The 27,848-nt window shown below is 35.6% G+C and overlaps 2 protein-coding genes across 5 annotated transcripts in view; one reads left to right on the top strand and one right to left on the bottom strand.

Moving 5' to 3' along the window:
- Nucleotides 1-612: 612 nt before the first annotated feature.
- Nucleotides 613-2,489, bottom strand: LOC108363499 (uncharacterized). Its single transcript, XM_017616871.1, has 2 exons — nt 2,163-2,489; nt 613-2,098 (listed from the first exon to the last, which is right to left on the bottom strand). Exons 1-2 carry the CDS (start codon nt 2,199-2,201, stop codon nt 686-688), a joined length of 1,452 nt encoding a protein of 483 aa, XP_017472360.1. The 5' UTR covers nt 2,202-2,489; the 3' UTR covers nt 613-685.
- A 2,103-nt stretch (nt 2,490-4,592) lies between these two features.
- Nucleotides 4,593-27,848, top strand: part of app (Palmitoyltransferase app) — a 68,465-nt gene continuing 45,209 nt past the window's right edge. The window contains exons 1-3 of one of the 4 annotated variants that reach the window (XM_017616866.1): nt 4,593-5,127; nt 14,286-14,451; nt 23,397-24,252. In XM_017616866.1, the coding sequence (XP_017472355.1) occupies nt 24,062-24,252 (191 nt within the window). In that variant the 5' untranslated portion in view covers nt 4,593-5,127; nt 14,286-14,451; nt 23,397-24,061. Of the gene's footprint in view, nt 5,128-5,213; nt 5,251-8,471; nt 8,528-14,285; nt 14,452-23,396; nt 24,253-27,848 lie in introns of those variants that run through there. The other 3 variants (XM_017616865.1, XM_017616867.1, XM_017616868.1) reach the window with 3 other exon arrangements.

The following is a 27,848-nucleotide window of genomic DNA, read 5'->3' as shown; positions in this document are numbered from 1 at the left end:
TGGCCATCCACAAACAGGCAACTCCTTGCAGAAGAGCCTTCGCTCAGGCACGCCAGGAGGCATCTCTACGAACTGACGGACGAAGTCCAGAGGTTCATCAAACAACCTTTGGACCCCACAACTTATCGACAGGTCTTGAACGGCATTCACAGAGAGGCAGTCTCGAGTTATGTAGACTCCCGACCTGTGAATGCCGTTCTGGGCACACAACCACCATACAATCAGCAATAATTTTTTGGTGTAGTTTCGCCCTATGTATATCTTCTCTCTTCGAAATGTTGAAGATTGCCTCCATACCACTGTGTGTATTTTGTTGTTGGTTTTGGAAACCAAAGACGAAAGTCTCGAAATGCTTTGGTCCACAGAATATTAAACATTCAAAATGCTAAATTTCTCTTAGAAATTTTAACAATAATCATAACGTTTAGTTTCAAAACTAAAAAAAAAAAATTAATAAAAACCAATTAAATGAAAGCTAGCCCGTCTGTATCGCGTACATTGAAGCCAACGCAATAACGCCCATCTAAAAAACGTGTATAAAGTATGCTAAAAGGTCTGGTTTTATAGAATATTAACCGCGAATCTAAATATAGAATCCTTTCCAGTTGGAACTTAACGGTTTAAATTATATAATTTATTTAAGTACATTTGCTCTTAATTAAAAGTTTTTCTTATATTTCAATGCTCAGTCATTAATTTTACTGTGCTCCAATATATCGGTGTTTTGCATTGGTTCCAAATCGGTATCCTTTATAATCTCTGATAACCAGTGCTCTACATGTTCTGGGCGAATAGGTTCGTTTGGTCCATCATTTTTCAACACAATATTCAGATTTTCAAAGTTTTTCAAAACCAGATGTGGTTTTCTTTTTAAAGTGCTTTCTAAATAAGCAGAATTGTGATCTGTTTGGTTTGAAATTTCCAATTCAGGAGTAAATTTTTGGAATCTTGCTACATTTCGGTGTGGTTTTTGTTCTTCTAGGTTACGTTTAATTTCATTAAGAAGACGATTGTAAAAGTCACAACTAAATGTTTTAGAATCAGTGTCACCAGCAGAACTACTTTCGGCATCATTATTAGCCTGTGGTAATGTTAAGTGCATTGATGCATTGCGTAATGGCTCATCAACTTCATTGTCATAGTTGATATTACCGTCCACAGAGAGCTTTCTGTGCTTTTGTTTTTTTGACTGACTTCTTGAATTTGAATTACTGGACTGGTTCGATACCGAATCAACTGAGCTTGGTGTAGAATGTTCCGACAGGCTATCTACTATGTAAGGAACTATAGTACCATTTTTCGAATCGTTCAAATTAATATATGTTTTTAAATTCCCACCAAGCTCACATTTATCGTGACCGCAATTTATTGTAACATTTGATATATTCCGAAGGTTAATAGTCCCACTACAATTGTTGATAGTGATCTCTTGTTTAGACCGACATAATTTAGTTCTTTTTTCGCGCGCATCTGAGGAATTTGGCCTAAATCCCTCACTTACATTGATATTAGAATCTCTACTTAAGTTGGAAACTGCTTCAACGATAGACGATTCCAGCTCGTCATCTAACTCCTCTAGATTTAAAGGTGGTAACGGCACCTCATTCTTAATGCGCGCGTTTCTTATAAGATCTTTAGCTTCCGCTAGTGTGATGTTAACTATTGAATCGTTTATGTATTTTGTATTATGTTCAATTAGAGATTTATCCTTCGAAAAATCAACCACAAGATGATCATAAACTTGTTGAGGTAATTCGTCATATTGATTAACATCGGATTGTATATTTTTGTACATTATTTCGTGGTCACAGTTTGGAGTTATATAGTCCTCTTGTTTTAACGCCAGCACCATGGACCCTAATTGAAAACGACCGAACGAACGTATTGATCCCAGTAATTCGTCTTCGTTTTCAAACAAAATTTGTATGCAATTTTCTTCATCAGATTTGGGTCTGGTAATAGAGCTATTTTCGGACCCACATTCAGTCAAACGCTGCTTTGTAGATGCTACGACTTCCAATTGCCGGAGTAATAATTTTTCCCGCACGTGAAGAGCTGCTCGCAATTCCGTAAACTTTTTACGCAAATCTACTTTCAACTGTAAAAAACCAGTTCCAATACAATACGTATGTAGTTAAGTGCAAAGTTAACTTCAATCTTACTTTAGTTACTGTATTGTTTACATCGGTGTAATTATCCATTTCCAACGTCAGACTGTCTAAAATATTGAGTGTGATTATAAAGTATGTAATTTTACATAGTCGTTTGCAAAATATATATATTTCAAAAATGTCCTCCAGAAAATTATTTTCAAAAGCTAATTGTTAATTTGATGTGTAACCAAATGTCAACAACAGATGGTTCATGTCATAGAGCATGCGCGATTAAAAGTAGTGATGTGCTGAATTGTTGGTACCCAATACTTTCCTTTCGTTACCCGATACCGATTCGATACATTAAACTAGCGATGGGCATAATGTGCACATACGGGCAAAATGCCCAAACGTGCAAACCGCGGGCAAATGTGCAAACCGTTGGGTTGAAGANAAATGCCCAAACGTGCAAACCGCGGGCAAATGTGCAAACCGTTGGGTAGAAGAGGTGAGGTAATTGAGCCCGGGGGGAGAAATAGAACATTTTGCGCGAATTGCATCTGTATGTGTGATCGGAATGAGAGAACAAGTATATGTGAATACTCACCATGGTGTAATGAACTGAAGGTGGCGCATTCCCGAAACCGCTACTTTGGTTTTGCCGACTTTGACGTTTATGGCAATACCTAAACAAGCTTTTTGTTTAGAAACAAGTGCAAACGTGTCGCAAACGTATTGTGGCGAATACTGCGGCAACACAAAGCGAACAACGAGAAATAGGCAGAATGTTCGAAGAATGACGTAGAATGTTCCACAAAGAGAAACGTCAAGTTGGATGAACACTGCGAACAGCGAGAGAAAGAGAATGAGCGATAAACTTCAGAATGTTCTAGAGTTGCCATAAGTGCCAGCGCAGGTATATAAGGGCGCCGCCACCACGAGGTGAGTTAGTTACAAGTCAGCAAGCTACAAGTAAAGTGAGCGGAGAATTGAGTGGCGAATAAGCAAGCTATAAGTTTAATTGTATTAACAAGTAGTAAAGCGTTGTTATTGCTTTAACAAGTATTGTAAAGTGTTTTTTACTGTATTAGCAAGTACTGTAAATTGTTTGTTGTACAATAAAGTTAATTGTACTACAATTTGGTCATCGTTAGCATTTATTTAACAATCCAGCGATACGAGCCCGAGTATATTTGGGAAATCCCTCAAGGTTTCGAGGATAATCGTAACAGTATTGTACACTTTCAAAGTGAAAAATCGAAGTAATTCGTGCGTTCTAAAGCAAAAAACATTTTATTTGTAATAAAAACTTTATAAAAATGTCGTGTCGTGTGTTGAATTGCAGCAGCCGTAAGGGTAAAGCCTCCAAATGCAGTTTTTTTGTTTCCCCGCGACGACGCCTTGGCCAAAAAGTGGGTAGATGTCTGCCGGCAGGAGAAGCCATATCAAAAGTCATATGTAACGGGTGTCTTCAATTAACTTTACTGGAGAAATGCAACAATTTAAATTGACGAAGCGCACACGATATCGAATGCCGATTTGCAGCTCCCTCGGGTTATTACGGTATCGAAATCGCTCTCTCGCAAATTTTTGAGTTATTGAATGAATTTCCCGTAAAGACTCAAATACTAGTAACAATTCGTTAAAATTTTTGATATTGAATGGACCTTATATTTTTGGGTAGTCACGGCGTTGCCGTGTTGTCACTAAAATAATTATCTACATAAAGCCCAAAATACAATAACGCAGTGGCAGTGGCAGCGGCAGTTTTTCGAAATCAACTGTTTTTAGAAAGTGTGGTGTCCAATGAAGCGACTCACAATACAGCAGTGGCAGCTAGCAGTACTGCTCAGTTTAGCTCAAATTCTAAACTCAATATCTTTCAGAATTATAGAATAAAAACTAATTTAAAATGCATAATATGCCTTTTTTCGAGCTCACACTCAACTATGTGCGTCGCAAAGCATTCGCATGTGAACGGCAAGTTTTGACAGATGTGTGTGAACGTCCATAAGAATACAAATGGAGTTCTTTGCCTTTGCGAACGTTCACGCTCACGCTCGCATTGAACTGTATATCAAGCTTTAAGCGAGTTCGAAATCGTATGCTTTTGACAAACAGCCGTGTTACAGTCGCTTATTCAGGTCCGTATCTAGCACGATCAATTCGCAAAGAGAAGATAATGTGCAGATAACCCTACTGAAAAGGAGAAAAGAAATTTTAAACAAAAAATTCAATTCAAAAACTTTAATTGTTTTAACCATAACCGAAAATTTGTTTGTGTATATTTTCATTTGTCGGTGCTGTCAATTGAAATATCCTCAATTAAATAGGAAAAAAAACAGAGTTGATCACTAATTGAGCCGGATATCTATCAGTTCCATATCGATGTTGAATTTGTGCAACTTTTCTTTTTCCAAATAATGTAAAATAATAAATGAAATCTCAATCGGCGATTACTGAAACGCAGCTAGCAACTGCATACGCGAAAAAGCATTTAGGTGTCGAATTTTGTACTGATAAATGTACATTTAGAGTAGCATTTAGAGCTAAATGCGCTAAATGTGCTTTTACGCGTAAGCAAAAACAGCCCATAAACTTCGTCAAGCGAGCAAGAATTTCATGCGTGTGAACACCACAGGTTATAACTGGTTCAAGCATGCCATGTGTATGTATGTAGTTGCAAATATTTAACCAGTTTTGTTTCATTTCTCTTTTGTCGGTTATGGCGGAGTGTGTTGTGGTATTAATTTGTTCGAAAAGATACGCCTCGCTCAATAGTATACTGTGGCTCAATATTAATCCAATTGAATTAAAAACTACTCGGTCTCGATTCCAATTAGATAATTGGAATATTATTGATAGTAAATAATAACTTGTTGTATGTTGCCGTCGTAAATACAAACTCTCGTGATTCTTTTTATTCGCCATTATCTTGTCAATACGTGTGTTATCTGTTTTGCTTTACTCAGGTTGAATGACTATTATTTTTATAAATAATACTTGTCCTTCGCAAGATGTGAAATCGGAACAGGTACAACTTGGTGATGTGAACTTGTTAAATTCGTTTTAAGAACACTTAAATTTTTTTTTGAAATGGATTCATACTGAAAAATAAACCTAATTCTCAGCTTTTGTTATACCTTCTAATGAAAATGTGGGTACCTATATGGATATTTAACTTGGTGATTCTTCTAAAATTCCAATTTTGTAACTTTTGCAGCCTTGATATAGCGTATGGATGTATGAATATTCATGTGCATATGTACGAATTTGTGCATTTTGGCCCTTTTAATAAACGTTTGACGTTGCGCATATATCCAAATAGTAGGTGTAAATCGGTCTTGCACTCCACTTAGCAAATGTGCTTATGTATAGGCCAATGCAACATATATACGTATGTACATACTCTAGTACATGCATATGTTGGTGCATACATACATATGTTAAAGCTTTGTACTACGTTTAATGCAATGTGTCACCAACCAAAATAGATTTGGTTAAAAGGAGATAGGTACCTATGTAGTGGATTGCGATGTTTTGAGTTCTTAAACTCTAGCTTAAACATTAAAGCCCCAAAGGAATGTAGCATCAGTGATTTGGACTTGAGATGTGAAAATCGGTGAAAATCATACTTACAGTAATTTTTTTTTTCTTATATGTTTTTTAAATTTTATGAATTTTAAACAAAAATATAGTTAAAACAAAAAATTTTAAGAAACAAAAATCCGACTTAAAAAAAAATATATATATATACATATTTTATGATCCAATGATCGAATACAAACCAGATTAGTATGGGACCACCTCAGAGACACTACCTTTCCGATGCAAAAAGAGTTATCGAAATCGGTTGACGCGGTCCAAAGTTTTGCGGTAACATACATAAAACAAAAAATATTCCGGCGAACTGATAACCTCCTCCTTTCTTGTACGTCGGCTAAAAACGGGAAATATATTCTTATTTGTGCAACGATTTTGGGGTGGGGGTGAAGGGAGGGGATGTGGCCCCCAAACCCACCTTAAAGGAAAGAGGATGGCCGACGCTTTATGAAAAGTCATCCAAACTTGCAAAAAATACCATATTTCCAAACGACATTATTAATAAATTGTACAGATATAGTAAATTTTATTTTTGCAATAAAGCGTGAACTGTTGTCTACAAGTGTGCAAAAGTTTTTTGATTCGAATTGCGCGTTTGGGCACAGCACCCCAAAATCGATGTTCAAATATACAGTACCTAAAAAAACTCAAAATCCATTAAACTCAAACGGCATTATTTATAAATATAAAGTAGGTTAAAAAGCTTTTTAATATGAAGTTTTCATACATTTTTCAATTTACAAACCCTTTTTTTTTAAATTAGGGCGTGTAGAGGAGCTTTTTCCGATTTTAAAAGTGAAAATCCCAGAGCGCGGAGGTTTCTTTTTAACCGACTTCCAAAAAAGGAGGAGGTTATCAGTTCGTCGGAATATTTTTTTTTTTATGTATGTTGTATGAGGTGGTCCCATACTAATCTGGTTTAGATCCGATCAGTGGATCATGATATATATATATATATATATATATATATATATATATATATTTTTATATGAGTGTTGAAGTCGGTTTGTTTTTGCTAAAAATTACTTGTTAAAAAGTTATTAATTTTTAACGTTGTACAATTCACCATTCAAATATCATTGATTACAGGGAAGTGTTGGAAATGAACGCAGATGTTGGTGCTGCCAGATGAATAGTAAAAAAAAGTCGCGGTTTTTTTATAAAAAGTTTTCACTTTAAATTGAAATACTGTTTTACATAAAAAAAGAGTTGCAGGCGGAGTATTGATTTTTTTTTTTTAATTTTCATTATTTATCGAAGTATTGATGTTTATAAATATATTGATTTATATAAAATCAGGCGGTTTTTTATTAAAAATGTTCATAATTTATCGTATAAGTATTGATTTTTTTCAAAGCGCCGCAGACACTCATTTATTCCCGAATGTTATCGAGATCATTATGAAAGAGAAGCAGAATCCGCAGTTTCACACTCTCTTAGAAAAGGTTGCATTTACGAAGGACGGAGAAAAGGGAAGAATGAAATCCCTTGGTGCGAAAATGGTAGCAGAAAAGTAGGCATTTAGTAGTGAAATCCCTTTTGTAAATTCTAATGTATTCGCAGGAAATCAGGCATTTTAAACGAAATATTGAACGAAATATTAAAATATATACGTGAATTACGTAATTTATGTGCTATTTAGCTGTATAAAAACTACAAAAGGACTCAGAAATTAAATAAAACTTCTATGAGATTTATGTAATATTACGTTCAAATTGGCCCCATTTAACTTGTTAATTGAAAAAGAGTTTTTCGGAAAACACAATCGTCCACATTGAACATTTGGAGTTAACTTTGGCGGTTGTTTGATTACCAATACAAATTCGAAAAAAAATATTCAAAATCAAGTTTTTGTATTTCAATTTGTGTTGTGCGAATGTCTGCTTCATGATATTAACGCATACGGATAACTTAGAGACTTCAAAATGTTTAGTTCGTATGCACTATTTATCTCTGCGTACGATGAGACCTCATGGTAAATAACTAATTACCGCCTGGGCCTTTTTTTTTGGCAGGCAGACATGCATACAATTTTGATATTTGATAATTTTTAATATTTTTCAAATGAAAGGTTTTGGGTCTTTTTGATAGGCCGGACCAGAAAGCTTTCTGATACAACTCTGCGCTGAACTGGTTTTCGAGTGAGTTAAATGATTAAACTGGTTCAATTTTCCAACAACAATTGCATGCGATTTAACTTGTTTATGAACATGTTTTGTTCATTTAACTGCTTTAAGCCCATTTAACATGTTTAGCTCGTCAAGTTGGACGTAGTATAAACATCCAATTTAAAAACAATTTATGTTTTCATCAGTTAAATGTGCTTCATATGCATATACAAATAAACATGTTGCACAAAAGCTTATACTTATATTTCACACCAAAGCTGCACTTTTTCCAAGTAAATTTGCAAAGAAGAAACACAGGTCCGATGCTAACTGCCATACCTAAACAAAAGCGTTGGGCGGAGCGGTTTCTGACGCCTAGCGTTAGCGCCGAAGTGCCATGCCTAAACAAAAGCGTCAACGCTACGTCAAATGCAGAAATAACACCAACAATAAGAATAGGTTTGTTCGTGTGCAACACGAAAATGACAGTTTTGCCATTTTCTGCAGCCAACTTCAATACCTAACGCCCTGTCAAAATCGGATTTTCCAACCGCTCAGCGTTGACGCCGCGTTGTTTCGGTATGCTTCATACAAATTGTATGGGCATGAGAATTTTTTGACAGCCAGATAACGCTGACGCTTTTGTTTAGGTATGACAGTTCGGGAGCGGTGCGAGCGAGACAACTGTCAGTTTATCGAACCTTGCATGATACACAAATGAAGGTACTTTCAATAAACAATTTTTTGGTTAATAATTTTTTGGTAACAAAGTTCTATGGGGAAAGCTGTTGAATAATATTATAATGGTGAGAGAGTTTTGCCAATTTGCTGTGTGAAATGAAATCTTTTTTGACAGCATTAAATTTTTGATAACTGCAGATTTATGCGGCATAAAATATTACAAATCGAAGTGAAACTAATATTTTAAGAAAACATCTACCATCGCTGATCGCAATTCATCAATTTAAGCTTTTATTTAAAGAAAAGTTTCACACATCAACAATCTTTGCGACTGTCAAAATTTTCTATTCATTTGTCAAAAATCTCACTAGGCTCATAAGCTACTGAAATTTTATTCAACTCCTAGTTGTCAAAAATTTACTCGCCGCGAACTTTACCGATTCACACACGCTCAATTGCTCAATTGTTAAAAATGTGAAGCGGCGTTACCCAATTTAAGTTTTTTGATAGAGAGGATTTTATATCATAAATTCGGGATTACGTATAAAATAGTTTTAATCACATTTACTGTTTAAAAGTAATTAAATCTTATCTTAAAAATGTTAAAATTTGACCCTAAATACGATGGCCACTTCCCAAAGGCTTTATTTTTAGATTAATTAAATTTCAGTGGACATATACATAAATATGTATATGTAAGTATTTTAAATTTTTTTTGTGTCTTTTTGTCATCTGATTAGTTTACAATGTATCTAGCCAGGACTATTACCGTTTTCTTCACCGAATATAATTGTTTCTGATATACACATTTAGGTGGTTCACAAGGTGTCGCAGGTGTCGTTTGTCGTGTGTCGTAAAACTTTGAACCAGGGTTGTTGCGAATATTATCCCGAAATAAAACTCCTTTCCGGATAATAAACAAACCGCTTATCCAAATTAAATAAGTTTGGTATTAAATGAGGAGGACTTCAATAGCTTTAAAACTGAAATGTCTAAACGAGGAAAGCCACACATTGAAAAATATTTGAATAAAAAATGTTAATTAATTACCATAGAAATTTCGCAATATTTGTTTTTGGAAAAATTATATGTTAAGGACTTATTTATTTATCTTTATATTTTATAAATAAATTTATAAAATGCACGGGGGCTGGGCTGCGAGGCCATGTTGCTCCCGAGTGGTTGTGCTCTTCTTAAAAGTTCTTCGTGTAGGTTGTGTTTTTTTAAGGCTTCGTTGATGAACTTTATGGTGTTTTCATTACTGCAGTCGAGTTTTTGTTCAAGGTTAGCGTGACTTCCTGAGATGGCGCAATCCTTGAGAATGTGTTCAACAGTTAGGGTCGTTTCACAATGGGTGCATTCCGGTGATCTGCCGCCACTAAAATGGTGCCTGGTACTGAAGTTGGTTGCCCGACTCTCTCATTCGTACCTCTCTGAAGTTGGCAGGACAACTTTTTCTCAAAGCAAAAATTCCTATCGGATAATTTGCCGTTAATTATCCGTTGTTTATCCGTGAAAAGAATTATCTTGCCGCGGACACATTTTAAAAAATATCGCGTGCCCTGCTAACTTCGGTGGATGTTAGCATTGCACCTTCTGAAAACCTATTAAGGAAACCAGCTAAACCCAAACTAACTATTTGATAATTTTCCGTAAATTATCCGTTGTTTATCCGTGAAAAGAATAATTTTGCCGCGGACATATTTCAGATAGTTAGTTTGGGTATAGCTGGTTTCCTTAATTGGTTTTCAGAAGGTGCCCTGCTAACATCCACGGAAGTTAGCAGGGCACGCGATATTTTTTAAAATGTGTCCGCGGCAAGATAATTCTTTTCACGGATAAACACGGAAGTTAGCAGGGCACGCGATATTGCCGTTGATTTTTGGCAATTTTTTCACGCAGTCTCTTACATACAAAAATTTTTTTCGAAATAAATACGTTATAAGGAAAAAATGCAAAACACCTTCAACAAAAAAAGTTCTCAAAAATCAACGCGATTTTTGATTAACTCCCAACTTGCAAAACTGCATACTCAAAAAAAATTCTAAAAAATCTGGTTAAAAAGTTGAAATTTTTGATGAAAATTTGCTGCATTTTCGCTAGTTTTGCACAAAGTTTAGGAATTATATGTTTATATTTTTTGTTGTTGAATGAACCATATTTTTATACAAAATTGGCGGAAAAATATTAGAATAAAAATTGTTGCATATATTGTGAAAAATTTCCTGTGCCAATACTTTGTTCCGGCAGTGTACATGTTTGTACATAAATTATGTAACTATTTTTCAAAAGAAAATATTTTGGCTTCATTTCTTTATTTATTCTGAACGTTTGGAATAAACCTTTTTGATTACTTATGCCGATTTCGTTTCCACCGAAAAATGCAACCTTCTCTTTGCCCTCTACGTACAAACACTAAGAAAGGTGCGATGAGAAGGCAACATTTATTGTTGAAACGAAATCGGCATTATTCTTTAGAACGCTCCTGATGATATATATGTTAACGTATATTTCAAACGCTTTCTGTTTATTCTGGCTGTGAAATGGGATTATCTGGAATGTATAAAGAAACGCAGCCATTATGTTCGCAAACGCCAAACAAAAGTAAAACAAAAAACAAATAGATGAAAACCCAACAAGCAAAATAAACTTAAAGAAAGTTTTTTTTTTAGTTTTCAATCATAAACATTAAGCTTACAAAACGTGAAACTGAAAATGAGAATGTATTTGTGAGATTCAAAATTTTAAAACATTTGGGCAATTCACAAGGTGTCGTATTTGTCGTGTTTGTCGTGAAGTCATGATATTTCATGACAGTTGTAAAAATGTTGTTATTGTTTTGTGAAGAAAAATAACACATGACGATACAACTCTGCAACCTATGTTTATTCGGTGTTATGTGAGGTTAAGTGCTGAGATATAATAAATAATCGTAACAGGTGTTCACAACCGTCGTGTTTTAACACAACTTTTGTTAGGAAAATATAACTTCACAACACCTTGTGAATTGCCCAATTTTTGTTATGTTGGCAAACTTCAAAAATGTCCAGGCTGCCTCTCAGCGGTTTTACCTTCAAATTTTTATATCATGGTAGTATCTATCGTTATGTTAGTGCTTGTTGGAATGTTGTTTTTTGGTTTTTTTGGTATTGGAGAGTTAAAATTGGTGAGATGTATCAGAATGTGTTGAATGCTTGAAGCGTACGTGTTACTTTTGATCGTTCTCTGGTAAGTATTTATTTGATACCAGAAAGTGTCGTGTAGTGCATGTAAAGGTGTTATATATTTAGCTGCTAAATTTACCGAACTGTTACGCAACAAAGACTCAAAATCTTTGTATTGAGCTTCAACGACGAGATCATCCTTCGGTGTATTCGCCACAATAATAATATGTATGTGTAAACAGGCAAACATTTGTAACACGTGTAACACGTGTAACAGTGGCTACACACGCCGAACATGTTCGCGAGCATGCTCGGCTTGCCGTGTTCCTACACTTGTTTTCAAATATTATGCACAAATGGAATAAAAGTAGGGAAGAATTAGTACATTTTCTACTACTTTAAATGCGTTGCCGGAATAGGTGTCCCGAAAAAATGAGCTTAAGTTACTGACGACACCTTTTATTATTACATCATGTGTGAAAAATTTTTGCATTTTTTGTAGTCTTATACAAAGTTTTAAATTTGGGTTCTCAAAAAAATTCTAACACTTCTGGGAAAAACAAAATTTTAATGTATGCAGATGATGTAAAGCTTTATAAATCGTACGTTTCAATTAAAGAAAGGTCTTAGCTACAATCAGACTTAAACAGCATGGCTTACTGGTGTCAAGTAAATCGTATGCCTCTAAATCTTAAGAAATGTAAAGTAATGTGCTTCTCGCGAAGAGCTGTTCATCCCGCTTCTTATACAATATGTAGCCATAACCTCGAACAGGTATACAATTTTGTGGACCTTGGTATCACAATGGATCCTAAGCTTAAAATTTTAATCTTCATATTAATGTGACAGTCAACAAGGCTAAAGGTGTACTTGCATTTGTGAAACGATGGTCAAAAGAATTTTGTGACCCTTATATCACTAAAACCCTGTTTACAACATTAGATTTAGTCAATTCTGGAATACGGTTCGGTAGTTTGGAATCCAAGGTATCAAATTTACTCAGACAAGATAGAAGCAATTCAAAAACAATTCCTACTTTTTGCTTTAAGAAATTTCCGTTGGGATTCTCAATATAACCTTCCCTCTCGGGTATTAAGACACTTTTGTCCCCTATTTCTGAAAGCTTGTAAAACTAATTTTGAATTGCACGACCCACTCCGTTGCTTATGCCAGGATTTTAACTCTCATTCCAGCACGTTTGATATATCAGATCCGGTTTTCAGCATTAAGAAATCGATACTGTCCTCTCTCAATAAAAGAATCATTAAAATAAAGACATAAAATCGGCTGATGAATTTAGTTCTGAAGCTGAAATCAGTTTTAGATCTCGACACTTAACAAACTCTTGCCTATCGTGACTCGGCGCAAAAATTGAAAATACTGATTTCCGTACGTCATGCGAACTGGAATGGAGGGTAAAAACCGTTGGGATTACTATTATTGTCTAGTGTTGTGGGCTTTGTTTGTCTTTGGGTATCTCAGAAACTCAAATAATAAAAGTAATTGTTTTAAGCCCGACACAAATTTGTGACACTGGTCTATAGAGATCTTTTTCGGTATAGACAATTGTCACATTTATGTCATATTTAGGCTAAACTTCAGCGTTTTATCTAACTCAGTTTTATTCAAAAGTACAAAGCTTACATAAAATTAAGTCTAGGTGAAAATACAGTAGCATTATGGCTTATTTTGGGCGTGAAATTCTCTGAAACATGGCTCAATACATGGCCCTTATGCTCAAATTTATTATGTTCAAACAAGCCGAAATATATGTATTTATTTCACTATGAAGCGAAAATTTTCCCTCTTAAAGTCGGTGAAGACTTTCCCGCGTGCACTGTAAAAAAATGCAACCTCACACTTTACAGCTAGCTATAATTCCGAGACCACTTGTCGCAAACGTGTGCCAGACCTTCCTATAAACCATACTGTATCCAACATCCCGCTATCGCAGACGGCGGTGAATGGAGGTATAATTTAATTAAGTTAGACCGGCGTCGTCACGCATTTGTGTCGGCGGTCCCACGTGAAAACCCAGCTGACACATACATATACATATGTGACGCCTGGTAGCGAACGTGTTAAAATAAAACCGCCGTTCGGAGTCGACGTAAAACTGTATTCTCTCCCTTTATGTGAAAACAATCAAGGCGCACGCCACAAATCGGAGGCGAAGCTCGGCCTAACACTTAACATATTGTGTAAGCGCTAATTTATTATTATTATTGTTATGTACATCTGTATGATAAGTATAACAGAACGTAAGTCTTCTGCAACTGATTTACACAGTGACATGGTAATTCAAGTTTTTGGATAGACGCGTCACTGGTGCAATAACAACTATTTTCATTTATGTGCATACATGCATACATGTTCACTTCATACTTGCATACATATTTATGTACATACAAATGTGCACATGTATATTTTTAAGTATGTATTTGAAAAGGCCAAGTTGCTTTGTTATCAGCCAGGCTGGCTATTTTGCTTTTGTTTATTGTTATTGTTGGTTATTTGCATTCAACTGTTTCCGTTTTAAATAGGCGCCGGCTGTGTCATTTGTTTTTGTCATTTTTGTTCAACTGACTTACCACGTGCAATTAAATACAAACAATTATTCTTTTTACATGCATAAGCAAATGGACAATGCAAAGCCCGCGTCGAAGAAGACAAACACACAATAAAATAGCAAAGGAGGTAAATTTTGGCTCGTTGTTGGTCCGCGGAAATAAAGGCATCCAACCGACTGTGCAATATTAGGGAAAACAAAAGAATCATAAACGGTTCATCATCTGCTAACATGTATGTATGTATGTATGTAGCTACATATGCGCATACAGTTGTCCACAAAATAAAAGTAGTGCGATATTTTGACCAGTTTGGGCTGTTTGTTCATTTAATGTTTNTTTTTTTTTTTTTTTTTTTTTTTTTTTTTTTTTTTTTTTTTTTTGTTTTATAAAAGTCGAGCTGGTTATACCTTATCAATTCACATTTAAAACTTTGTATTAGAATTATAAAAATACATATTGCAAATTTTCAAACTTTATAATCAGTTTTGGTTGGCAGTTTTGTAGCCCATTAAATTGTAGTGTAATGAAGTGCTAGTAATTTATGTAGTCTCAGAAGAAGATTTGCAGAATTTTTATACAAAGTTTGAAATGTGAATTGATATGGTGTTTGTTGTATAACCAGCTAGACAAACAGCCCAAACTAGTTAAAATATCGTACTTCTATCATTTTGTGGATAACTGTACATATTTACGTATGTATGTACTTAGATATGAATGGCTGTATATATGAAGTTATAATAGGAATTTCACTACCAATTGTCTACGTTGCGTACTTTTCTACTCTTACTGTCGCACCAAGGGATTTCTTTCCTTCCCCTTTCTCCCTCCCTTTTGTAAGAGAGTCGCAAAACGCAGATGTCAATAACTATCTAATTTTTTATCATAGTGAAATTATACCAGGTGAAGTAATAAGAGCGAGAAAAATGATTTACATACATATATTGATGTCGACACTATCTTATTTAAAAATTTGTCTTTAAAATCTTGTATAAGATAGCCGAATGACAGAACATACATAAATCGAGAAAGCTGTTTTATTACTTAACCTGTTTATTGCGCCACATGACCTTTTACTATTGAATCATGGCAGTTTCACTTTGAAATTTTTTGACATACTTAAGCTGTTTTTATTGATGTTTATACTTTTCGTAAATTCCTAAGCAGCACTGCCACCTCAACAAATTATTGTTTTGGGTACCCGATTTGCCCGGGTACCCGGGTAATATACATATGTTGATGCCGGTTAAATGAAATACACCTGGGTAACGCGACATAAAGCTTCTTGTATAATTTTTTTGGTGAGGAAAAATATTTTTTCAGTGAGAACATTTTTTTTTTATAATTTTTTTTTATGTCTAGAATGTACGCGACTATGTAAATCTATCCGCTAGCCTGAGTAGACGCAGACAAGAAAAGTAAATTAAAACATTAGTTTCTGTACTTAAATTCAAACTTCTAATTTTTGTAAATGCATATACATACATGTTTGTGTATGTGTATGTATGTATGTATATTTTAAAGAATATTAAATATTAATATTTTAAGCCATGGACCGAGAACAAAATGTCGAAAAATCGAAACTAAATGCCGTTCTCGTAGTTTTGTTCCCAAGAACGCATCAAAACTAAAACCAAAATGAGAACAAAACTGACGAGAACGTTCTCATTGGGAATTATATAAGAACAAAACCCTGTGGAACGTTCCCAGAGAGAACAAAATGCGAATAATACTTTCGGGAACATTTCTAAGAGAACAAAATGCTAACAAATTTCTCCTGGCAAAGAAAAAAGGGGGGAACAAAATTCTAAGGACCTTTCTCTCGAAGAACAATTTGGGAGCTAAAGTCCCAGGAACTCTCTTACAGGGAGCGAAAAGGGAATAAATCTTCTTTGAACTATCTCATAGTATTCCATGACTTTGAAATGTTTGAATATTAAAGGTAATCAAAAAAGAACTGAAAGATAGTTATGCAAATAAAGTTAACGAAACAACTTTTCCATCGCACACGCAGACGCCCCTCTCATTCTTAACGTTAAGTTTTCAAAACTTTTCTTCTCGCCTTGTTCTCTAGCGGGATGTTCCCCAGACTTTTAGCCTTTTTTTCTTTTGTGTTGTATTTTTCGCTTTGTGTATTTCGGCTCACCCTGGTATTGATTTTGGTCAAGTAGTTACTTATTATCATTAATAGTACATCCATGGCGTATGAGTAGTATTCTTACTAGTCATCTATACATAGTATAAACGAAAGTCGAGATTCTTTGTACGCGGTAATCTCGAAAACTACTGAACGGATATTGACCTTTTTATATAGAATTCTAATAGGGTTGCCACCCGTATAAAAAAAAAAAAAACAATAAGATCCGCACCGTTCGTTGTTATACAAAAATTGAGTCTCGAATGAGAGCGATTGGTCTCTAGAAAATCACGAATGTCTTATTTTTTGAATTTGGGTTGCCACCTGTTAGGAAAATTTCTATATTCGATTCTAATAAGCGTAGGCGTCACCGTCACTGTCAAATGAAAAGACAGCATCTATACTAGGAATGTTAATCCCAGGATCCCGGAATCCCGGACTTTTTAAGGTCTCGATAATCCCGGGATTCTTGGCAAGTAATCCCGGTATTTTCGGGATTTGCAATTTGCACTGATATGATTTCTTTCTCCAAATACATAAATGTACATACATATGCATCCGTGGCCGGCTAGTATTTTATAAAAACGAAATTATTATTATTTTTTTTTTAGCTCCCTGCAGTTTAATACTTCTACAGTCGTAAAATTATTGCTACTACCTTTAGATACGAATATATATTACAATATTTCCAATGTATTTTGTCTTGTAAATAAAATGGCAGATATTAACCCAGCTAGCGAAGCTCTGAAAATAGATCCGAAAAAGGGGGAAAAAATTGATGAAATTTGAATTTTTTGTCCGATTACCGAAAATTGTTTTAAAAGGGCTACGCTTTTGGCTGTTTTATTGGAAATTATCTTCTGTTTTCGTTCAGTATGCTTTTCTTCTGAACTTCACAAATGCTTTTTCATGGTTCGAAAAAAAACAAAAAATCAAATAAGCGTCATTCGAACCCAATACCTTCAGAAAGTTAACAAATATACTTTAGGGTTGACAAGACGTCGTCGAATCGACGATCATTAGTACTAACGTATGTAAAATATAGTTAGTACTCTACGGTTAAATTTTTAGAAACTTATTTTACAAAAGCCATATGGCCGTATTTCTCAATGTGAAGTGAAATAAAGCCATATGGCGTTATTTCCTATGGTTTTATTGCACGGCATCTCCCCAGATCAGCCAGTGCACCGTTTTTAATATTTCCTTTACTTATACTTTTTATAAAACATATATTTTTACAATTGAAATAAATAAGTAAACTACGTTTTTATTGAAAAGTTGAATGTTGACAAATTCGAGCAATTCGAAGCGGAAGTTGCATATCGCTGCTGAAACAAAACGATTGAACGAAAATAAATAATAACTAAAGAATATAAAAAGTTAAAGTTAAAATTTGTTCCAGTGGATAAAGCCATTATCAAAGTTCATTTGGGTGCCTTATTTTCTCGAAGAGTAACTGTTTTCTGGTTATAATTGCTGAACAAAATATAAGTTGTAAGATAGATACAATTTCTTCCAGAGATACACAACGGCGAAATATCGTTAAGAATTTTTTACTCTACTCTACATAAATGAAGACTGATGCCCATTTGTGCATACAATCCTAAGCTAGAAGAATGGCTTGGATTATGACGTTCGCCCAGCAAACGAGTGATAAGCATATAAACAGCCTTCTTTTTCGAGCAAACCATATTTGATCATNGTATTGATTTTGGTCAAGTAGTTACTTATTATCATTAATAGTACATCCATACTTCAGAAAACGGCCCTAAATCAGCAAAAAATTGCAAGAAATCGATATACATACATATCGTCGTTTAAAGTACAAAACCGCGTATCAAGAAAATGCAAAACCGCGTATCTGAGCTCGTAACTGGTCTTATTTCAAAACGGTTCTCTCTTTTATCCCTAATTATCTCTTCTGTTAATATCCAAGTATCGTTATTTTAGTATAAATGGATAAGGAAGGGCTTGTTGATGCCAGGAGCTTCCAGTGGGAAAATATATGTTTTGGCGCAAATGTCAGTTACGAGGTTTTGCTGAACATCGATACGCGGTTTTGTACTTTAAACGACGATATGTTTATGCATGCACATACATACATACATATGTATTTATGTAATGTACCAACATAATGTAACGGAATTGCATAATGCATTTCATGAGCAGCAAAAGTATACTTCAGCTAGAACTAAACAGGGCCGTTATGCCTGAAATATATGTACGCACAAACATAGCAGAGATATTTCAAATTTAATTTCCATTAATGTGACCTTTGCATGTGGAAATTGCAAAGAGATTTTTTTAACATTTATACACGAATACACATGTACATATATACCTACTTACATACGTACTGAGCTTGTACATAGTAAACAAACCGAGCGCGTAAATTCTTCTTGGCTGACTTGATAACATATTTTTACTCCACTCGACATCCAAAACAAGGGCAATTGTATGGCATGTCACGTGCAATCTTTTGCTATTTCAGTTGCGCTGTCACATGCATGCGATGCCATGCCATGTCAACTGGAATGCAATACCCGCCGTGATTGTACATAGAAGGAACATCCTTTCAACAACAAAACGGCGGGCAATGAGTTGAAAACACGGTCATCTCCCCAGACTGTTATGAACTGATATTGTACACATGTACATACATGCATATGTAAATACATACATACATGTGGACATAAATCGGACAGTTAGGGCTTAGGGCTTGAATAGCTTATGGCCGTTTTCGATTAGCAAGTGGCGAATCAAACAGCATCTCCGCTAAATTTGAAGCAATAGAGGAGTATGTATTCACCACATTGACAACAAGCGTTGCTTGAGCTATATTCTGCTCTTTTGCCAGAGTGCCAGGCCACTTGCTCAATTTGGTGGAATACCGATAATGATTTAAAGAGCCCTTAACGGGCTAAGTAGCTGTAACTAACTATACTCGCTTACTTTGTTATTATTTCACCATACACATTTTTGATTAAGCCAGCAGGGATGACCACACAAGTTTATCTCATTAAGTCTAACTGAACATAGTATCGAAGATGTTTGAAATAGGCGTAAAACCACTCCTGCTTACCATGTCATGGTAGTTTTCGTCTTCATTTAGTAGTGTAGTTTGTAAGTCTTCATTTATTTGGAAGACTTAAGTCTTCTGTTAAGCCTAGTGGGGCAGAGAGGTATATCTGAGCGTCGTCAGCATAAAGATGAATTGATACATTTTTGCAGCATTTTGCTAAGTCATTAACTGATTTGACTTAATTGACTAAGTGAACTAATACCGGACCAAGAATAGAGCCTTGCGGTACACCCGATTTGATGTCTATTAGTCAAATAGCTTTCAATTAGTTTCACTGCATCATTGCTGAATCCGAAATATGTGCCAAGCTTTCGAATGAGGATTCTATGACAAACAGTGTCAAAAGCTTTCGAAAAATCCAATAAAGTGAGGATTGTTAGGTTGCCTTTATCGAACGATGGTCGAACGCCCTCCGTGACTCCGTGAGCATAGCGGTTGAGCAGCTACATATGTCCCCTGCGATATCCTGATTGATTTACAGATAAAAGGTCTTTGTCTATCAGGTACTTCATCATTTGATTCAGTAATACTTTTTCGAAAATCTTTGATAAAGACGGTAGAATGCTGATTGGCCGAAAGTCACAGGGTTGTGAGGCATTACCTCTTTTCGCAGACGGTATAATATTAGCCACCTTCCAGGCATCAGGAAATCTAAGTGAAGTTAGCGAAAAATTTGTAATATGCGTTAAGGGTGATATGATGTAAGGAAGAACGAGCCTTATAAGCCTTAAGCTTATTTTGTCGTCTCCGACAGCATTTGATTTTATTGAAAGAATGCTGGGTATTATTTCAGATTCGGTAATACTTGAAAAGTTAAATCTGTGGCTAAAATCATACGAAATATTTACATTGGGCACAAAAATATCATTCTCCTCTGGTAATTTAATTACAAAGTAATCATTCATGGCTTCATACACTCAGATTTCAAATTAGATTTGCCTCCAAGTTGTTTTAATCTATTCCACAGAACTTTCGGAGGAAGACTAGTATTAAGTTTGTTTTCAAAATAACATCTGTTTGACTCGCGTGTATGCTTTTTTCCTCCAGAAATAATAGCTTTTGTTTCGAGCTCCTATCGCCTCAAGTACCCTCTTAGTGAACCATGGGTTGCCTGTTTCTATTAACTTTAATTTTCCTAAGTCGAATATATTTGTCAAAAAGATAATTGACTAAATTGGAAAAATGTTCAACTTTTTCGTTAATATCGGCAAAGAACCAACAGTCGTTCCAAGGTAGGGCTGAAGCTTAGCATTAGCTAGGTCTTCAACATTGATTCCGTTAAAGTTTCGTGTATACAGGTACTCGGGTACTCAGCAGTGTAAAAAGACCGGCTAAAAGCGGCTAAATCACAAGAAGAAACATTTGTTCTTGAAGAGAAGTTGCAAATTTAAGCTGGAAAAAAATTTTGCAATAAGTAAAAACATATGATTGTGGCACATGGTTGAATTTTTTGTCGACGATACTGGGGAAACGAATACCCCATGAAGGTAAATAAAATGAGAGAGATGTTTTATGAAACTGTTTAAAAAAAAAAATTGTTTGTTTTTATTCGGCTATTGTTTACCTTTAGTTTCTAATTTAAATATTTAATTCTAACAAACATCCGGCACTTATAAAAAAATGATTTAATATTTTCTTGTGAATTCATATGAAGAACAATTCTTGATACAATTTTTGCAATGACAGATCTTTTTCCCTTAAAAATTGTATGTATGGGGCCTTCTACTCAGTTTGCGTCTGCGCTTCAGCAGATGATATCGTCTCTTCTGAACTATCGTGTGCTTCAGGCATTTCAGGCACGGGAACCTCCAGGGCATGGGAACAGTACCTGGATATAAACGCATGCGAATATTTGCCTGCAATGGGCCAGTAATAAAATCATTCGCGTTGAAATGATTTTCACAGACACGAGAAGAATCTTCCAATTTAACACCGCAGCTGCTCTGCCAACGAAGTCTTCTAACTTCGCAACTAGGCGCCTTAAAGTATCGCAGCACTTTAACGTCTTGCCTTTTACCACCCAGCGCAACGCTCGTAGTTCCTACTCTTTAAATGGATGTGGTCGAAAAACAAAAAAAATCGCACAATTAAAAAACTATTTCACAGCAGATAATTGATTTGGTAATGAATAAAATTATAGTTTAAAAAATTAAAACCTCCCTATTATAATTGCCATTCGTACTGTCATCAGGTATGTAACTTGAGAATAGAATTCGCTGCATCTTTTAGGCGCATCAATATTACATATGTAGCTACATCCCGAGCTAATAAAAGGAAGGTAAAAATATAAAATGCCAAATTGAAAAGGGTTAAAGGCTCAGTTATGCAAGACTTATGGTCTGATTATGGCAACTTAACGTAACTTATGGCTCTCTCTTAAAAATTCTGTTAAATGGGTGTTGCTTATAATAACTTAATGCCACGTCGAAATCTGTTTCATTTTGATTCTCTAAGTTTTACGTTCCGTTAAATTAAGTTAAGTTGCCATATTCAGGCTTTTAGACTTGAGTTGACTTACCTAGAAACTTAGAAATGATTATTCTTTCTCCGTGTCATCTATTGATTTTTCTCTTTTTTTGATCCTCAGCATTTGTATTTGTATACGCAAAATTATAACGTTTAACGAGTTTGGCACAGGGTTGCACGTTCATTATGGTTTTCATGGCTATTGCCAACACGAAATGAGAATTTCAGATGTACATAACGCGCAAAATTTAAAATTTGTGTATATGACAACACCGAATTTGCTGCAGTTTGACCAAACAAAATTAGTTTGCTGTGAGATTCGCCAAACTCGCTCTCTCCGAGTTTGCTGCAACAACAATTGCACGCAGTTTGCCAAACAAAATTTCTGCATAACATTGAAATTGTTTTTTGGGTAACTACCTACACGAGTCAAGTATAAGTCTTGCATAACTGAGCTTTTAAAAGTTATTCATCATTTGACATTAGATATAGTCGGTGTTCAAAAGAGAGAAATGTCAAAATCACTTCTACCTTATTTAACATGCTTTGCTTACACATACTTATAAAATTTAAGGTTAAGGAAGCCATTTACAAACAGATAGGATTTTTTCATTTTTTCTTTGTTTAAATTTTTTTCATGTTGATTATCGAATAATCTGAGCGGGGACAAATATTTTTATATGGAGTAGGTATAATATATCAAAGAAATACCGTTCGCAAAAGAAGACCAAACGGCTTATAATAATAAAAACTAACTTTGTTGGTGGTTAATTTGGAAAATAAATTGGAAATTACCCATTATATAAGATTTGAATTTAAAACCTGAAAAGTCTGAATTTCCTAATTTGTCCTCTAAAAAGATTAAAGGAGCGACCTTTGTTAGCAACAAATTCGTAAACAGCCTTTTGTTTACTACTCTCCTTATTGAGTTATCCCCTCCAATCGGTAAATAGTTCACTACTGACCGTATCAAGATGGCGTATGAAAATTGCCGTTTTCTTAGGAATCCCAAGATGTATTTTGTTATCACATATCTATGATATCTCCTCACTTATAGTGCAATATGTCTTGTCCTAAATTTATGATATAAGTAAAACATTATCTCTATTATTGTTTTGCAAAAACTCTGCTGATACGGTCGAAACAAATAAACTTTTAATGAACTTCGAAGGAACTTTTTTAATGCAGATTACGTGAAAATTTGAATAACGGCATTCATAACCGATTTTAATTTTCAAAGTTGCTGAAAATTCAGTCGAAAATAAATCGGCAAGTTTTTTTTTGGTACCCCCAAAACCCCAAAATAAATCATTGGAAGCTATTTCTGAAAATGAACTCATAAATATTTAGCATCATACGCCGTCGACTTTGTTTAAATATATTAAAAATAAAATAGCGTCTTGCGTGGTTGTTGTTTTGTGTTTATATTTGAATAGTTTTAGACAAAAGCCCATCGATTCTCACCAGACACTTATAATTTTCTGTATTTTTTCAGGTAAAATGCACTCTAAACATATACATAAATGTCAATTACAATGTCCGACAAGAAACTTTCGAGACCAAAAAGAGATGTTTTGAAGCGATGCCTTTTAGTTTCAAAATAAAAGAAATTCAACGAAAACTGCTTCCTTATAATGTTTTGCCGTCCAAATTGGCAATGGCGAAATAAGAAAATGAAAATCATGGCTAGAGCAAAATGGAAGCGAAAACAAACGCAATAAGATTGCAATACTTAAAATAGTTATAAAAAGTATACATATTAAATAAATGCAAAAAGTATTCAAATACTGATCGAAATATCAATCGAAAAAATATACGTATAAGAGTTTCGCGCCCGATGTGCTAAGAAAATTGCGTTACATTCTTAGCGTTGCATTTTGAAACATTGACAATAACGGCGAGCGCATTTTCTAAAAGCGAGGATCCACGCAAATAATTCAGTTTGACAAATACCGAAAGCAAAGAAAGGAGGCGGCCAGTAGAAAGAAACACCTTCCGCATCAGCGTATGAAAGAGATACAAGATAATTTTGATTTGTTCGTGCCAAAGGCCAAAATCGCATTGAAAATTCGAGTATAACGAAGCAAAAGAAGTTTGCCTGAAGGATTGATTATCCGTCGAAAATCGGGGGGCGAGCAGACGCAGAACACGACAAAACCAATGAATTTACTGTGCTGCTGCTGCTGCGGTAACATGGCACCAAACACGAGGATAACTCGCAAATGGGAGCTGTTTGCTGGACGCAATAAGTTTTACTGCGATGGGTTGTTGATGTCCGCACCCCACACGGGAGTTTTTTACCTAACTTGCATTCTGATTACGGGCACTAGTGCACTTTTCTTCGCTTTTGAGTAAGTAAATTTTGAATTACTGTTCAGTGTTGTGTTGCCATGTTGACGATTTGGTCGTCATTTGGAAGATTATTACATAACTGTCTTGACGATTTGACAATTTCGACAAGCAAATAATGATTTTTTCATTGTGTGCAGTTTTTTTATTGCCAGTTGTTTTAGTCGCGATTTTTCGATTTGTTTTTATTTTACTTTACCAGAAATTTGTTGGGCTTCTGGGGTTATAACACGAAAATCTTAAGCCCAAACTAAAAGATTTTTATATATGTATTCTAAAAGTAGATACCAGACTTCTCATTTCAGATCTTTCTTTTGAATTCTAAGGTTTTTTGGGAAAGGGTGCCTTCACCATATATGTATATACAATGACTAAACAAATATCAATAATAAGGAAAAGGAAATAAGGACATCTACTGTGTTACCATATGGCCAAAAATGGGAAAATTATATTTTCGCTTAGGTTTTAAGGCAATTTTCTAATTTAAAAAGTTCGATAAAAAATCGCGTATCGTCGCCTGGGTAAAAGATTGTCGTAAGCGCAGTTTTGACGATTTTTCGTTCTAGATGCAGTTATATATTTTGAAATAAGATCTTTCGATTGGTGTTATCAGTTTTTAGATATCTCCTTTAGTTTCCGAGATATTGACTACAATTTTTTCGATAATTTAGTAAAAATTGCGTTAGTGATGCAGTCATATTAAACTAATCAATATCATATCTCCTTTAGTATTGAGTAAAAAGTGTCGTTACTTTAGTAGAAATTTTGATCACATTTTGTCGTATTTCATACAAAGTGGATGCCAAATTGTGGACAAATGACGCTTACGACAAAATTTTACTAAAGAAAATCCTTCATAAACTCAAAACTAATTAACCATAAGCATTAACAATTAAATAATTTAAGAGTATTGTGAACTAGTAACATTTTCAGAGACTTTGGAGAAAATCTATCTTCGCGTTTTTGAGAAATTGCATTCCAAACTTCAAACGCGATTTCCCACAACCAGCCGAAATTACGACAATCTTTTGCGCAGGCGACGGTGTGTATCCAATTACCTCCAACACACAAGGGTTAACGAAATATATATATATGTTATACTTATTTTTTCGTGTCGTATTTTGTGTGTTGATGATTTTTCAATACAAAGGACGATTTTCGAAAACCATTTTGACGATTTCTATGTTGTGTTAAATTGACCACTGGCATTTTAGTCAAGGTAATACTGAACCCTTCATTTCCCTGAAGGATAGATTTGAGCTCGCTGTCTGTTTCCTGTTCTGCAGCAATGATATCGTAGTCTCTAAATTCGCGCTGCACTGCATTGATACGTGAAAGAAAATCAGGGACTACGTTTTCTTTACCCTTAACGTAACGTATGTATGTCGGTCGTAAACTGGTGGATGTAATGTAAGTAACGGAGATATCGTGGGTCGGCCTTTTCGGGTTTCTGCTTGAAAGCGAACGTGATTGCCTTGTGGTCAGTGTAAATCGTGCAGCATCTACCTTGTAGTTGGTCGGCGATGTATTTAACACTTTTGTGTATGGTGAAAAGCTCTCTTGAGTACGTACTCCAGTTACGTTCGGATGTTGTCAGCTTACGCGAAAAAAATCCGAGGGGTTGCGCCTCGTCGTTTTTTATCAGGCGCGCAATACGCCTCCGATGCAATTGTCTGATGCGTCGACCGAAAGCGTGACTGGCGCGTTCGCTGCGAGTATAGTTGCATTGGCTAACTTAGTCGTTAATNTTGTCTGATGCGTCGACCGAAAGCGTGACTGGCGCGTTCGCTGCGAGTATGCGAGTATAGTTGCATTGGCTAACTTAGTCGTTAAATGCCTTTCGGGATTCTTCTGTTCACTGAATCTTGCGTTTGTCGTTTTTGACGTTGCCTGGTATTAACACTTGAAGGATATTCTGGGTGTGTGCGGCTCCAGGGATAAACCTTCGATAAAAATTTATGATTGCGATGAAACGTCGAAAGTCGTTTGGGATGGTGGGTTCCTTGTTGGCATTTATCGCTTCTACTTTTTTTGATGTTGATTGTGTTCGGTTTCGGTGCAGACCGCGCGACTCAGATGTCATCTAAGTATGGGACGACAAAGTCTAGTCCTCGGAACACGCTTTTGATGTGTCGTTGGAAGGTTTGGCGCGCGTTGCATAACCCAAAAGTCATGAATCGAAATTCGAATAGGCCGCACGGAGTCGTAATGGCCGTCTTTTCGATGTCATCGGGGTGCATCGGTATCTGGTGGTACGCTCTTTCCATGTCGATGGTTGAAAATATATTTCTGTTCGCAAATACTTGATGAAATGTCTGGATATTTGGGATGGGATACCTGTCCTTTTCGGTGATAGCGAGGTGTTGTCCTTTTTTGGGGCCATGTGGACTTTTGGACGGCTGGCAAATTCGTTTTGCGATCAGATATTCGAACTCTGCTTTGGCGATCTTCAGCTTTTCTAGTGTGAGGCGACGTGACTTGGCGTGTACTGGTGGGCCCTTTGTGATAATGTGGTGGAACGTTGTAGTGTTCGGTATGGGTTTATTTCATGAGGGCGAGAAAAGCTCTTTAAACTCTGAGAGTAAGTTTGCGTATATGTTTGTATCGGTAACAAATTTAATGCCAGTAGTAGTCGTCGCTCACGTTATACCGGATGTATAAAACTTCGTTGTTTTATCGATTAACGACTTTTTTTAAGTCTGCTAGCAGCTCGTAGTGGCGTTTTCACATCAGCCACTCAAAATGTCCATTCAAACGGGCGGAGGAGGCCGAAATTAATTTTCACTATTTTCTACCCCCTACCCAAATGTTCGTATTGGGGTTCCGTTCGCTGCATAGATTCACTGGGTTACCGGCGATTAGCATTTTCTGTTGTTTGCGGTTGCTGGAATCACCGAGATGTCGGCTTCGGTGTCGACGAGGAAGTGTTGATTATCCTAAAGACTTTTGATGAAAAGACCAAGGCTGTTGTTACCATGGTCGAGCTGGCAAGCGCCTCCCGTTGCTTGGATCGGAGTTCTAGTTTTTTGGGTTTCGTTGTGTACCACTAGCGTTGCGGTCGAACTTGCACGGTGGCCTGCACTAGCAAGCATTCGTTCCATATTTGTAATGATACCAGCAGAATTCAGAAGGTGCGCGTTCAAATCATGTCGGCATCACCAGTATGGCTACTTACTTTTATTTATTTGGATTTATCTTACAATATACTTGCTTGATTTGGTGGTGTCACAAATGGAAAGAAGAAAGAGAAAATTCTACAAAATGACAGATCGGTTTTTTCGCGGTGCTGCTAGACGGATTAATCCATGCCAGTCTTCGGACGATGACGCTGCCGTCTGGTTTTGGGGGTGTTCACTAGAGTGGTAAAAAAAATTTTTTTTTGGGGCAGCTTCCAAAATTTTGCCTTTTGCCGAAAGGGGTGCCGGTACCAAACCTTACGTTTCTAAGTATACATTTAGAGTATGCTCATGATGCTCCTATTTTGCTTTAGAAATACTGTGTACATATGTATATTAATCAAACAATTGGTTAAGTAACCGAGAAACATTTCAAATTTAAATTATTTAATTCAATTATCTATAAAAATTTCAAAAGCTTG

The sequence above is a fragment of the Rhagoletis zephyria genome, unplaced genomic scaffold (genome assembly GCF_001687245.7).
Source record: "Rhagoletis zephyria isolate East Lansing unplaced genomic scaffold, Rhagoletis_zephyria_1.1 Rzeph_scaffold_01289, whole genome shotgun sequence".
Lineage (NCBI taxonomy): Eukaryota > Metazoa > Arthropoda > Insecta > Diptera > Tephritidae > Rhagoletis > Rhagoletis zephyria.
The sequence above is the reverse complement of the archived record's forward strand: the minus strand, read 5'-3'. Positions and strand labels throughout refer to the sequence as shown.